Source organism: Papilio xuthus, unplaced genomic scaffold, assembly GCF_000836235.2.
Source record: "Papilio xuthus unplaced genomic scaffold, Pxut_1.1 DF825928.1, whole genome shotgun sequence".
Classification (NCBI taxonomy): domain Eukaryota; kingdom Metazoa; phylum Arthropoda; class Insecta; order Lepidoptera; family Papilionidae; genus Papilio; species Papilio xuthus.
In genome coordinates, this window is record NW_013532721.1 from 8,266,999 (window position 1) to 8,282,196 (window position 15,198).

General features: G+C 34.8%; 1 protein-coding gene across 4 annotated transcripts; it reads right to left on the reverse strand.

Moving 5' to 3' along the window:
• Positions 1-2,334: 2,334 nt before the first annotated feature.
• Positions 2,335-12,437, reverse strand: LOC106125582 (netrin receptor unc-5). 4 transcript variants are annotated; one of them, XM_013322849.1, is made up of 10 exons: positions 12,044-12,437; positions 9,513-9,965; positions 6,105-6,283; positions 5,789-5,867; positions 5,267-5,428; positions 5,019-5,159; positions 4,641-4,775; positions 4,292-4,412; positions 2,916-3,031; positions 2,335-2,852 (listed from the first exon to the last, which is right to left on the reverse strand). In XM_013322849.1, exons 1-10 carry the CDS (start codon positions 12,114-12,116, stop codon positions 2,671-2,673), a joined length of 1,641 nt encoding a protein of 546 aa, XP_013178303.1. In that variant the 5' UTR covers positions 12,117-12,437; the 3' UTR covers positions 2,335-2,670. The 4 variants fall into 4 exon arrangements, with proteins under 4 accessions (XP_013178303.1, XP_013178302.1, XP_013178305.1 ...); XM_013322848.1 differs by having other exon boundaries at positions 4,292-4,421; XM_013322851.1 differs by having other exon boundaries at positions 2,335-2,837; positions 12,044-12,436.
• Positions 12,438-15,198: the final 2,761 nt, after the last annotated feature.

Consider the following 15,198-nt stretch of genomic DNA (forward strand, 5'->3'; position numbering starts at 1 on the left):
GGATATTCAATATTTATGTCAGTTGAAAGATGCACGATGTAAATAAGATTCACAAAGAACATTCTGGAATTTTTATAATCAATATCTAACAAATACTTTTAAATCATTATGTTGTGTCTCAAAGCCTCTCGATAATTTAGCCATGTGTCTTAAAAATATCCAATCACTTTTTTATTATAATTTTGGATATTCAAATGAATTACACGCTAGATACATAAAAATGTACCCCCTTATCCTGGCTTTCCCAGGATCTATTTGTTTCTTTTTACTGTGTCGCGACCGTAAGGAGTCATTTTGTAGAATTGAAGCTATAAACATGTCGCACGCTCCGATAGTCTGCCATGAATATTAATCCATGTTGTTAAATATTTACGATAACGCCGCTTAGGGTGACTATGTAAGCTATTTTAAGAATAACCTTTTAGAGTATGCAGTATGATTTTTTTGTGTCAAATCGAAGCATATAACTGGGTCTTTTAATAGACAAATCGATTGAAGACCGATGACACTGTGCTGCTATTGATGGGTGTAAAATTATAAAATTAACACTCTACGACATTATCAACTCTCTATACGTCCCCACTGATCCTATCCAAGTTTAGGTATGACTAAGCCATAGTCAACCGTGCTGTTTACCGTAAGAACGTCGCATATATGTATAGAATGTATAGTATATGGAATTCAGTAAAATAGTTTATGGGAGAGTCTATTACTTGTGATATTGATGGTGATACGAGTTAATGGACCGTCATATCGGCCACACTTCTTTTTACCGTGCACATTAAAACGAGTGCTCTCAGCGATTGGAGACTGACTGCTATAAAACTACTCTCTCACTCCTTTTGTCATTCGACGTCTGTGACTTTTAATTTAAAATCTTAATGACTTTTAGCTTTAATTAAGCGCTACTTAAATTGTATTTTAGTAACATGTAACATATGTTTCTTTGGTTTGAAATGTTTTGTATGTACTTTGTTTCTCTAAACTAAGCTAGAGTTTCATTGTCTCATTTATGCAGTATCTAGTTTCATAGAAAAAAGTATTAGCTTGTTTTTTATTCTATTGAGAGTAATAATGTCAAAGTTGATATAAAATAGCATCGTACGGCCTAAGTGAGATTAAATGCATGCCCCAGTTCGCTTGACTTATTTTGAAGTCGTACAAGTTTGTCTTAACATGGAAAGAAAACTTTTCTGTTGTATCAAAAAGTGTGACATCGTTAAAGTTTTTAATTTAATTTACACTGTCGTTTATTAAGTTACGACAATATGCATTGTAACAGTTTTGTTACTCTCCATCTGCAGTTTTATTGTAGATAATATTTTTGTATATTTCTATGTTTATATGATATTTACTTCATTGTTCAATCTGTGGGGTTAGCACGAACAATTGCGACAAGCGCCTTGAGTATAGCGCGATTTTTGGTGTACTTTCCACCCGACAAGGGCGCAGCACAAATTTTGTTAATGGCGATAAGATGGCGCTTGTCACAAACAGTCGCGCTAGATTCATTGAAAAAAACGCTTCGATTCTTTTCATGTCCTCTTCTATAGATAGTTGTTTCCTATAGCTGGTTTATTATAAATTAATATAAAGGTATATCTTACTAATATATAAATGCGAATGTTTGGTTGTATAGATGTATGTCCAGATCTGCTGCATGGATCTCGCTGAAATTTGGCATAGATGTAGTGCACAGTCTGGAATAACTTACAATTTTTTATAATTCCGTGCGGACAGAGTCGCGAGATAGAGTTGTTTAAAAATAAAACTCATAAAGTGTATATTTATTGTTTAATAAAATATCACAGTTTTAATTTACAATATTTATTTACAGTCACTACGATTTTTTTAACATTTACATAATATAAAATACTTATATATTGGCAGTTTAATAAATGCGTACGTTTTCTCATTTTAATAGTAATTACTTGTTTATGAATTATATTCAGTCTTTAACAGAATGTAAAGTGAGAATTTATTTTCAAGAATAACAGGCTTTAAATAATTAGCAAATATTTATATTTACATTTTAATATTATAAAACTTAAAATAGATTAAAATTAATTATAAAAACCCGGAGCCGGAGCACTGATAAATATTTTCAAGAAATACTAAAAAAACATTTTATTGATATTTAAAATAATAAATATTATATAAAATGATGAGACAATTGTAATTTAAAAATAAAACCTTTTAAGTTTTTTGTTTTTATTTGAAAAACGAACAAAAATAGCATTTAAAAAGAAATTCAATATATTTTATTTATAAAATTCAAATAATATGCAAGGAACGTATTTATTCCATATTTTAAATGTAAGCACGATCTTTAAATGTATACGTGTGAGATAGTTTTTAATATGTTTCTTTTTAATACACGTTAAAAAACACAAAATCAGATGTGGAACTTTCAAACTGATTTATAGCATTAAATATTCTTTACAATAAAACTTGTAACTTTACCCTCATATTTTTATCGTAAACACAAATCCAAAACAATTGAAGTATAACACAATAACCAAACTAACTTTACACCAATATTTTAAACACAAATAAAAGACAGAATAATTTAATAACCGCCATCCATACTCAGAGTGCACAAATGATTAATTAAACAATGCCTTTATCTCTGAGTGAGACCGTGAGTGTGACAGTTTACATTAGGAAGGCTTACTTTACAATAGTTAGGCATATCTTATCTCTGTAGGTGGTGTCGAGCGAGGTGGTGGGCAGAGTGACCGCCACGTCCACCTTGGAGTGCGAGGTGGGCGATGACGTCACCAGCTCCGCCAGCTGCGAGGAGGAACACTCGCTGGAGCGTGACGTCATAGTCCGCGCTGGAACACAAATCACTATCAACAAAATGTCAGGGATGGAATATTGAAGTGTGCGGCGTGTCAGTTGTGGTAACTCACAGTTTGTGTAGCAGCTGGATGCGGAGTCGCCGGAGGGGCTGTAGGGCTTCATCTCGTAGTGGTTGCTGCCGGCTGAAGATTGCTGTCGGCTGCGGTGGCCGAACGGTGACGCGTAACTAACACACAACGTTAATAAGCTTTCGCTACTGAGCAATGACGACTTGATAAAGATTGAATAGAATACTATAAGCTTCCTTTAAAATCAACTACTTATTATATAATACTAACCAATATTACATTAAGGCTGCATATTTATCGTAATAAACATTTTAGTGTAACTCATAGATGTAAAATAAAAAATAAAATCTTAATACCATAAAAGATTTAAGACCAAAGTTATATATTATAATTTATTTCTAGTAACACGCATTTTCCTTTAGTAAAAAGCTATGCATATAAAAAAACCTAATCGACGAGTTATATACGATGTTACTATAACATACTACAACATCCCGGTACAAGAAAAACCGAACTAAACGGATGCGCTTGCTAATAAACATCACGAGCGAAGCCGAGCAGACAAGCAAACAATGTGTCACATCACAGACTATATTAATAGCCAAATGTCAGTTGTCCAACGTCAAACATGGACACGTGGACATCAAAAAGAAAATTATAATTTGATTGTTCCGTTGCAGATGAATTCGAATTAGTTATTTTTTAATTTCACAGATTACGTCATGCTTTACTCATTCTCTTAACTTCTTTTTTTATTTTAAGAATATTTTTTATTGTTGACTGTTGCAGAATAAAACAATCTAGTTCCTTTTTTAAATAGACTTAAATTAAAAAAATAAAAAAGCTACATTCGTAACAATATCTCATTCGCAAGTAGGTCGTAGTTGCCGCAATACCCATTCTCGCTGCGCAGAAAATTATTTTTACTTGTTCTAGAATAATCGTTATTTTGTCGACTAATTAGAACGCGCTCAGTTACAATTATTCCAATTGTTTTTACGCGCAACTTAAATAATAATCACAATTTTACAAAACAAATATGGTCTCATAATTTAAAACAAAAAACTACGTAATTATATTATTTTCTTTCAACGAAAGATGTCAAAAAAACATACGAATTCTAAAACAGCAAGCTCTTTAAATGGATAGGCGATTACTTCGAGGTGACAGATTTTACTTTGTTCCGATTTAGACGCGCATGTTGATGTTACGTGACAGTTAATTCTATCTATATCATTAGTTGGAATCCACACCACCGCTACCATCAGCGCCAAAATGGTGTAAATCAAATACGCACAAAATACTACGTCGTATAGCCAGTCCATTTATAGAGGTCAGTGTGAAGCAGGCATATCGAAGTAGACTCCTTACCTCGTGGATTACTGTTTGGTGTGTAGTGTTACTTTGTGTTTACTGACCTGTCTCTAAGCTGAGGCATGTCGTAGTGGTTGTCGGGCCTCTGCATCCAGTACTCGTTGCAGGTCCGCGTTAGATCCGGAGCGGCGTTGCTCTTGTCCCGACCGCTGTACTTCGGTACACCTGGGTGCACTGACATCGTCAATTTAATGAAGAAATACTCCAGATCAAATATTGAAATTGATTGAATCTGTAGAAAGATTATCTCCAACTGGGAGAACGGTTCATAGATTAAACTGTCGTAGACAGAGTTGCTTAATGCTTATTTAAATAGTTGCTTAGTCTTATCATCCTTAATCTATATTTAAGAATATCTTTATTAGCTTTTCATGATTCTGAGTGTGGTTATACCTGTCCTAGCGGCGGTGTACCCGGGCCTGGCGGCGCGGTACCGGCACCACACGTACAACACGGCAGCGCCCGCCGCCAACATGGCGACTGTTATCCCGATGCCCACGTACAGGGTCACATTGTTCTTGTATATACCTAAAAGTTTATCTATCACTCAAATTACTTTAATCTTACATTTATAATGAGTTAAAGAAACTGAGACACAGTAATATTGATGTGGTCATTTTTTACACTTCTAATAATAGCTGGCCATTAAAAAAAACAAATAAACGATTACAGATTATGAAAATAGAACATTGCGTTCGCGTTTTATTCTTTTTAAAATTTTTAGAGCGTCACTTGTTTTGTAATTAAGGGTTAGTTAGTGATGTGACTAACGCATCGCGGCGGCGCAGAGTCCCTCCCTGCAGGCGGCGTGCTGCGCTGCGGGCCCGGCGCAGCTGCCGGCGCACTGCCGCCGTCGAGACCGCGCGCACTCCGCGCTGCACGCAGACCATGCGCCCCATGGCGACCAACTGTCTAACGATATTAATACGTTATTATACATCCAACCGACGTAGTGTAATGTAAGTGCTTAAACCACTGTCTTGTTACAATATTATTCACGTTCAAATAGTGGTACTTACTGGTCTGACATCTGGCACAGTCCTCATCGCCCTGTGTTGCCTGTCCGCGGCAGTGTGCGCCACCGTTTGCCGGGGCTGGCTCGCTGCAGGTGCGGCTCCGACGCCGGCCTGACCCGCATCTGCACGGCGACCATGCCGACCAATCCGACCAACCGCCATTTACTACACAAATTTATTTACGTGAGAATACATCTCTGGTATATCTTTCACTTCTTGTCGTATCTATTCCTTAGGTGTCCTTAAAATACCGTTGTTTTTATCATTGTACCTAACTTGAACGCGTGCAAATTTGAACAATCGAGGCATGTAATTTATATAGTGCAATAAAAAAGACACTAAAACTGACTACATAACACCACTAGTTAAATACTCCATGATTCTCTTTACTTTGCACAGTTCCTTGTAACAAAGCATGCGGTATAAGGATTCAATATTTTATCAGTGGACAGCGACAGGAACACTGCGGGACAGACAGACACGCGAGCGCTGCGGAGTGTAAATCAAAGCGAATGCAGTACGTACCATACACGGACAGCACAGCCACATCTGACTCGCGACGTCCTGCAATATTCTCTGCTATACAAGTGTAGTTGGCTATATCCTACACAGAAAAAAAAACACTACTGTAGTTAATATTAGATTTACTCATTAAAAACATGTGCCCTGTGCCACGTGTACCCTGTTTGACCAGAAATTTCCTTAAAACAGTAGTAGAAAAAGCATCTACAATTTGTCTCATTTTACGACAGCGAAATTATTATTGAATCACGTAAGGTTAAATCTTAGAGTTAAATCTCAAGGTCAATCAAGGTAAAGGTAAGAATTTGTATTTGCTTACTTGTAGGCCAACTTTAGGCAGTACTAAAGTCTCGTCTGTTGCTTCTATGGTGACGCCGTTCCTCGTCCACTTGATGGTAGCGGGCGGAGCGGCGGGCGGTGGCCCGCAGCGGAACATCACCTGCCGCCCGGCCTCCACTGTCGCCGACTGTGGCTGTTGCGCGAATTGTTTCTTTATATCTGTGCAATAGAGTTCATTATATATTACTTGTGTAAGGTATGTTTAATACAATTTTTTTCATTTACATGTAATGCATAAACATTGTACACATGTTAATATGCTACTATGTATAAGATATAAACTTGCATTAGCGCAAAGAGAAACCTTCAACGCAATGTAAGTTAACATAATTGCAAACTCATAAAATTACACGGCAACTCATTAAGTTTAATGCTGATAAAGAGGAGTATTAAACATTTTCTTTTTAAGTAAACATAAAGACCCATTATCAATCATAATTAAAAGTAAATTATATTTTAGGATCAAAGAAATAACAAGTATTTTATATTTAGATCAATAGATATTCCTCTCTTCTTTCAAGCTAAGTGTCAATTTTACATTTAATAAAACCCAAAAACTTATCCAACAACCTATTTTGATTATCGCGTAGTTATGGCATACGTAATTCGAAGACGATAATGTCGATTAAAATTGAGTGAAGTTCGAGACGACCCATTTATGCCGCGCCGCTGCGACTCCGCGACGTCGACCTCGCCCGAAACATCCAAAATAAAAGCTAGTGAGCATTTATCAAATGGCAAAGTGCTCGACTTAACGAGCGGAAATAATGTTTCCTCTATTTAATGGTTCCGTTTCATACCGACCCCTCCGAAGACGCGGGATGATAGAGTAAAAAACAACTCGTTAAAAATTATTACATTTCTTCTTTTTTAAAACGCTTACTCGAGAAAAGGTTGAGAACACCGACGCATAACTACACCCGCTCTTATCTGTGCACGTAAAATTTTACGATTTTCTTGATTTTTTAATCTTTACTTAAACCGTTTTATGTTGTTCTTTTAAAGAGGCATTTTTTTATTCTTTAACTTTCATTCTTTTTTTGTGACAATTTACTCTTATTATTGTATAAAAATGGAATCTTATTTACGATTTGACTAATAACTAAATTAATAAGGCTTTTTAGAGGGGTTGTTATTTAATTAATGTATTCTCAAATATGTAAAAAAAATCTTAAACGCTTCTTTAAACGTACGAAAACAAACATTATTTATGTTTAGTAAACGCTTTCTAATAAATTACAACACTGTCTTGACGCGGATAAATAATTGCTACGCATCTCAATGCTGTGAGTTAATTAAAACATTTTTCGTCGCGACTGTACCGCATTATACGTATACTGACATTGACGCCCCACTCCCTAAAGCGTGGGGCATCTATTTGTATACAATGGGACACGCTTAATTGTTTCCAAACCCCATACCTATCGAGCTATATGAAGATATGTCAAACAAAGAATTCTAATAACTCAAAAAACAAAAATACATGTACCAAAATGGAGCTAATTTGAGTAGAAACTTTTTTGAAAAATAAAAAGAAAATTACCAATTATCAACTATACTTACTGTTCATAAAACTAAAGCGTGCCCGAGGCCTAGTTATAGTCCTCTTTTCCTTTCCACCGTTTTTATAAAGAAAGGATGAGAAGTTGATTTGACGGAGAAAGTGACTTTTGCACTGCAGATATCTGAGGGTAGCGCTCGCTTCGCTATTTCGGCGAATCCAGGGGGCCGTTTACTCTTTTTCCACCATATAACATTTAAAAAAAAAAATATACGATGTCGTGGATCACTGGTTGCAAATACATATTCAACTCCATTTACAAATTAAAAAAAAATGCATTGTGATACATGAAACGCTTTTTTTTTCAAATTAAATCAATAAAACCGGCCAGTATTCATGAGAAATGAATTTAAAGATGGAAGCCCGTTGTATAAACTCATTCTCACATTCATTATTATGTTGCGCTTCATTAGTTCGCATATCTTAAGTCAACTTTAATGTGTGAAACATGTATGGGTTTTTCATTAGCTAACTTTGAGATAAGTTTTTCACAGGAACACACAAAGCTATCAATTCTACTTACTTTAAAATTACTTCCATATTGTACAATATTTATTACATAGTACATTCTTAAAACAGAGTGAAGAAAGAAACATCATGCTCATTTTGTATCCGTTTTTATTAGCTTTTCCCGCGACTCCGTCCGTGCGGAATTAAGAAGACTCCCAAGTGTGTATGCATTCTTCGAGACTATGTTTTACATCAGTGCCAAATGTCATCAAACTGCATTGAGCCGTTTTAAAGATACGTTCCAACAAACATCCATTTAAGCATACATCCATCCAAACATTCGCATGAATGTAAGTAATTGAACTTTTTTATAAGTACCTGTCTTAAAAGAGAACCAATGACGTCATAATAAAGTCTGTATTTATAACACCCGATTACAATATTTATCGTAATAGTAGTAAAGTAGAAATCAATGATGTATCCGATAAACAAAATGACATAAATAGCACTAAGAGAAGCCTGCCTCTCCCGTTACCTGACCAAGTTTGCTGTAGTTAATTCCGCGGACAAGAACATGACAATAATTACGCGTTTTACATAAATAAATAATAAACTACATTCGTGGTTACGTAATGATAGAATTAGCATATAGATCCCCTCACTCGGGAAGCTGTGGGTAAGTTCTAGCACAGAGTTAAACATTAAGATGCCTTTAAATTAATTTGTAATTGAAAAAGCTACAAGATAACATACCATTTTATCTACGACTAAGTAATCATTATAAGTTAAAATCTGTGCTGATGTTTTGTATTCTAATACTGTCGCGTTTTTCATGCATGGCCCGGCCTCTAAATATTATTTGCGGCATTTTGTTTGGGGCCATTTTATTCCTTATAGTCAATTTCTATTTTTCTTTTTACGTTGGTACCTCTAAATTTGTACACGAGTGTATAGTCCAAATTAATTAGTTAAAGTGATAGTTAATAAAATAGGCTATTTGTAGTGATGACCGCATTCCAGCCAATAGCTCGATTCATCAGTCAAATGATCATAACATATTTTAATTGTACGAAATTAATGCAGATAGATTGAAACTAGGACCTATCGAAACACATGTACGCACACTAGTATACGCCTACTATATTGACAATTGTGTCAATTAAATGAACCTTTCCTCAAATATTAATAGAAAAAAATAACACTCATGTCCGCAACCCAGTAAGTCACTACATGGATATCTAAAAATTTATTAAAATAACGAGGAATAAAACCTCGCATTTTATAATCAATCTCACGGTAAAAGCAACAGGCGTTCATAATATAAAGAACTACGATAAAGATTTTACAAGTAATAAACTAAATTCAAAGTTAACTTACAAGCAAATTCTATATAGTTCGCCTGACTCCTTATCCTTCCCCGACTATTCCAGGCGTAACATTCACAGCTGTAGCGACCGCCGAAGTACTCGTCTAATTCATTCCTTGTCACGTTCAGTTCCGCCTCCACCACACGCACGCCGTTCTGAGGGTCGACGTGCTCCAACTGTACTGTCTTATCCACTCTGACGTCATTACATTTGAAATAAACCTGCAAAGCATTCGCTGCCCTACACAGTAGCGTTGCTGGCTTACTTCTTAATACGTAAGAGTTCTTTGGTTCTAGAAGGAAGATCGGTAGACCGTCGATTGTTTCGTCGTTTTCTGGTAGCGGTATGTAATCATCTTCCTCTACCTCTGGTTTAAAGTCGGAAAGGTAAGGGTCAAAGTTGAGCAGACCGTCCGGATGGATGTATTCGGGTCTCGTTTCCTTCTGAGTGGTGTGTTCTGGACCTGTGAACAAAGATTATTTTTTAATACTTCAAAATACTAAGTTGATATTTGAAGAATCTTTTTTTAATTTTAATTAAAATAGTGCAGTTTAAATGAATAATCTTACTAATCTTAATTTTTACTATTAATATAAATGCGAATGTTTGAATGGATGGATGTTTCTTTAAAGATATCTCCAGAATCGCTGTATGGATCTAGCTGAAATTTGGCATCGATGTAGAACATAGCTTGGGTGAACTCATAGGCTTACTGTAATGACTAGCTACTTATAAAGTTATTTTTTATTCTGCACGGACGGAGACGCTGGCTACAGCTAGTTATCTATAAACTGTCTTAAATACTAAAAGCTCGAGACTATAGTACTCAATTATTCAACAGTAATCAGCTGCTGATTAGCCTTTTAAATTGCTTAATAAACGATATCCGTTCAAATTGTCTGCCACTAATTGGCATAAATAAATGTTTTATACATCCAACTGTCGCAGTTTGACCTTTAAAGGTCTCAAATGCAACTCAGCTAAGAACTTAACGCGACGTGCGTTACAGATAATAATTACATATAATTATTGTACAAGCAATGCGTTAAAATATTGAAATTTTCTCTGACAACTCTTCCTATATCAAAATATAGCTGTCGCCCGCGACTCTATCCGCGAGAAGTTAAAAAAACAGCGTAATTAGTAGCCTACATGTTCTTCTAGACTAGACTTCTATATGTAAGCCAAATTTCATCGCTACCTGTTCAGTCGTTCTAGAGATACCTTCAAACAAACATCCATCCATCTAAAAATTCATATTTATAATATTAGTAAGAAGTAAGATAAGATGTGATGTCACGGCAGTGCTATGACGAAACGAATAATAGATGATGAACTATACATTTGATACAAATACGTTGACAACACTAAATCCTCAGAGAGTAAGGAATCAGATATTTTCTACAGTTAGAACATTTATTATATGTTATGAAAATAACGTATAATTCTGGAAAGGTTAAGACCACCCGGTAGTACGGACAGACAGGAAACAGTTAACAGAGGATTTAAAAGCTATATCTTTAATGAAGCAAACAACTATTAGATTAATCTGAATGTCTCCGTCTTACTGCTAGATCCGACGATGACTTTCATATGACAAGCGGGATATGACTATTTTTGATATAAAAGTTGGAAGAAAAAAAAGAAACAGTTGTTCATTTTTTGCAAAATGTCTTAAGCTCTTAAATATGTTAATATTTTATGATTTTTGAACGTAGCCGTGGGTTTTCATTTCAAAAGTAATATGCGTATTATGTACTATCAATGTGTTTTATAACAAATTTGTCCTCAGTGGAAACGATAACTAAATGTTAAATCTCACAATGAGATAGTGTTTTAAAATCAAACACAGTGTTATTAAATTGACCTTTCGTTCGTTAGTTAAATTCTCTACATAAGATATTCATAATACTATCATGTTATTAAAATCATGTTGTTTTGCTTAGTCGTATGTCTAGACTGCGACATCGGTAGAACTTCCATGTAAGTCTAGAATTGTTGCCTGTCTGTTAATTTGAAGGATCTCTTTATGAACGCATTAACAGGTAAATATAATCTCAAATATTTGTGAAAGCATTTACAATTAACAGAGCTTTTTTCATGTGTACATACGTTACCATTTGCATGTTTATAAAACAAATAAGAACAATTTAGCGGCAGCCATGTTTTAGCTTGGAATTAATAACCTAGGTAAAGGCTAATATGATAAATGGAATGTGGAAAAGAGATGAAAGTTTATGTCCTAAGCAGTTCACCATTATGTGCACATAAAAACCTTTGATTAAATTACGTGGGGGCACTAGGCTATTTTACACCCTTCCTAATGGTCAGGGTTACGACTTACAATCAAATTAAAGGTCTAATAATCTCGGTGAAATGAGAATAGCCCTTTATAAATCCTGATATAAAAGGATCAGGAAATCTTTGACTGTTTTGACTTAGGTTTGTTTATTTATTTTTAACAGTTATTGTTTTACTTTTTAGATACATTTTTGAGATAATTGTATAAAGTCTTATTTTTAAAATTAATTGATTCCTTACCTCCATTTCTCACTTTCCCAACGAACGAAACAATCAAAAGAACAGTCGCAAAAATGTTTATTTCAAAGCACATCACTATTTTATTCACTTAAAAATGGCGCCGAAATTTTCACAAAACTAATTGTAGTATTTACATTTGCACTAATGTCTTGTTATTCACTGACATTTTATAATATTTATGTTACAGAAGTACTTCGACCCGTTACATCGCTTTCGAATGCATGGAGCATAAAGAACACCCTCTTCCTTCGAGCGTCGGTGCCAAACTGCCGGCCGGCTTTTATTTTACACAACATCGAAAATCAACACCATGTTATTTTTCTATGTGTGCCATGTTACGGGAACACGTGTGTGATGAGTCCCACTCGATAATAATGGTGTAATTAAAGAGCTTTTTAACTTTAATTAACTGCTTCTACGTTTCATTGTATTGTGAAAAGAGCGTGTGAACCATACGGAGTATTGATTCGAAAAAAGTTGAGTTACTTAAATTCATATAGCGCTTATAACAGTTCATAATTCAAGAAAGCAAAAAAATATTTCCTGCTTTTAATTTTTAAGATACAAATGTAAGAAATAAATAGTAGGTACCTTTTACAATATAACTATCGATAACGGATTGTTGACTATGTATTACAATTTTTTTATAACGCGATAACCTTTTTCAATGTGGGTGATTGTCAACATTTAGATTAGCTACAAACTCTTTGATTAGAATTAAGAAAAAACAATAAGGCGATTTAATTTTAACGCCTTTTGCGTCTATTTTAACTTTACGATATTACTAGCGACATCTCTTATCATGTGTGGAAGTTAAAAACATTAAATGTGGCAGTAATGTTTCCGTAGTTCAACAGATGTCGTTGCTCACAATTATTGGAACACAGTACTCAATATTTTAGATGGCGCAAAATTGCAAAACCACTAGAGCCATCTAGTAAGTAAGCAAGGAACTATAATATTTTAAAGATTCATTTCAATGTTTTGATTCTGCAACACAAGATGGCTCTGGACGCCAATGACGTTATATTACAAAATTTCTTGTGTTATGCAGTAGATGTCAGCTTTTAGGAAGTTGTTGAAAGTCGTGTTCGGCAAAACGTGGCGGCGGATATAGGAAACGCATGGGTTGAAATGACCCCAGACCAAGCGTAGAGCATAGATAAAAGCGAGATGGCGGTGCACTTCGGTTGCCCTCTGTCCCACTATGAGTACTTAGTTGAAATCAGGCAATAGATGTCACTAAATTTGTTTAACTAAAATTAAACATAATATGTAGGTTAAAACTCAATTTATGTGGTGAACATTTGATTTAAGTTCCATTTTATGTTGGGATGGCTTCGTATTTGGAAAATGGGAGCGACAAATCTGAAGTAAAATATTTTAGCGTTACCACACAACTCTTATTCAACTTCAAAAACCAACAAAATAGTAAATGAAAAGACGAACTGATAAGATTAATAATTAGCTCATTTTATTGTATCTAAGAGTTATTTGACTTAAGTTGTCAGTTTTCATATTTATTTTTCATCGTTTGCAAACAAAATTCTGCATTCGACTAAAGAAAACAAAAGACCGGAATACATCTACATATAAATATAAAGTTATATTCGCTCGTTAGAAATGCTTCAGAAGAGTGAAGTTTGAACGAAAAATAAAAAGAACATTAGAATATTATTTGGCAAACTCAAACACATCGGCAATTTTTACAATTTTCATTGATTGCAACCTTTAAAGGCTCATTATACATGAAAATCTCGAGCGGAAAGGCGAGCCGACCCGACAAATTTGAATTTCCGTACCTCGAGTGTGAAAGAGATGCAATGACACTTTTTACTAGACACACGAAAGAGATGGATGCGTAACAAAACAGTAAGGTTGTTTTCACAGTTACTTTCAACTTTTTATTTATAACACAATAAGACAAAAGATATTTAATAAATTACTATAATATTACTATTTCAAACATATAACAAAAACTTATAATATTATAGACTAAGAATAAAAACATTTCCTCACATTTGGTTACTGACATCAAAATCTTCGAATAAAACATATCGTCATCCCTGTCATTATCTTTGAAAAAAACAGAGATAACAATATACTTTAAACGGGGTTTTTTCGAAAAGTCACGATTAGCAATTTATAAATTTGATAAAACTGTCGCAAGTAAAATCAGATGCAAGGACTCGGGCAACTTTGCAGTCAGCAAACTACAACAACCCATGCCTTACACAAAACGTACGTATATCGCCGCCTTACAAATTGAAGTGACGATTTGGGCTACTTACATATTTTGCACCATCAAAAGGAATCGTTCTATTCCGAATAATTTTGAATCGAAAATAGAAAATACGCTTTGACGCCGAATGCCTTTTGTGCAATCAATATTCAATGTTGGTTCTCAGAACGCCATCTTTGAATTCTGAATCTATCATTCCTACGTAACGAACAAAGTGGCTGAGGTAAGTTTTATATTAGTGTGTACACACAGACCTACACTAAGGAACCATAGCCACCTAGATGTTATGAGTAAAAGTTCTGAACGTTGAAACAGCGGACCTTCGAGCTACGTGTAACATCCAAGAGATACCAATACAAATGCTACTATGTGTGTGTTCTATTTATGTGGAGCAATTTTAACTTTATAACAAACACACACACAGACTTACACTAACACTTTATATAGACAATAAATGATATTGTCAGCCAGTGACCTGTGCACCAGAGTAACAACAGTAGAGTCGTTGTTCTTATATTTATTGTCTCCCACAAATAAAAAGAACAAACACCTGATAAGTAATTGATGTGGTTAGTCTGACCGCTTGAAATGTACAAACTTGAGCAAATCTGTATTGCGAGGGGCGGGGGGTGCGGCCCGGACTAACGTGCGGACACTTACCAAAAGCGGATCCGTTGCCGCTGACCACAACAAAGACATTTACACCAAATGACTAAAATATCAAGCATACTTGAAAATTGAATAAACGTGTTATTTTTGTTTTTATTTAAAGATTAAATGAAGTATTCCAATATCGTGTGCAGGACAAAAAAAATCTAAAATCTTTTTGAATTTGACCCGATTTCTTCGCCATATCAGGATTGTCGTTAACAAAGTCATTCGAGGTTTCGGGTCTTCGTTTATTGAAACTTGT

Excerpts from the sequence above, each read along its gene's own strand:
- LOC106125582 (XM_013322848.1), bottom strand. The coding sequence starts at position 12,116 with ATGTGCTTTGAAATAAACATTTTTGCGACTGTTCTTTTGATTGTTTCG. Across the intron at positions 6,284-9,512 it reads GAACTATATAGAATTTGCTT|ATATAAAGAAACAATTCGCG; the intron begins GTAAGTTAACTT and ends TCTATTGCACAG. Across the intron at positions 5,160-5,266 it reads CTGTGCCAGATGTCAGACCA|ACAGTTGGTCGCCATGGGGC; the intron begins GTAAGTACCACT and ends TAATATCGTTAG.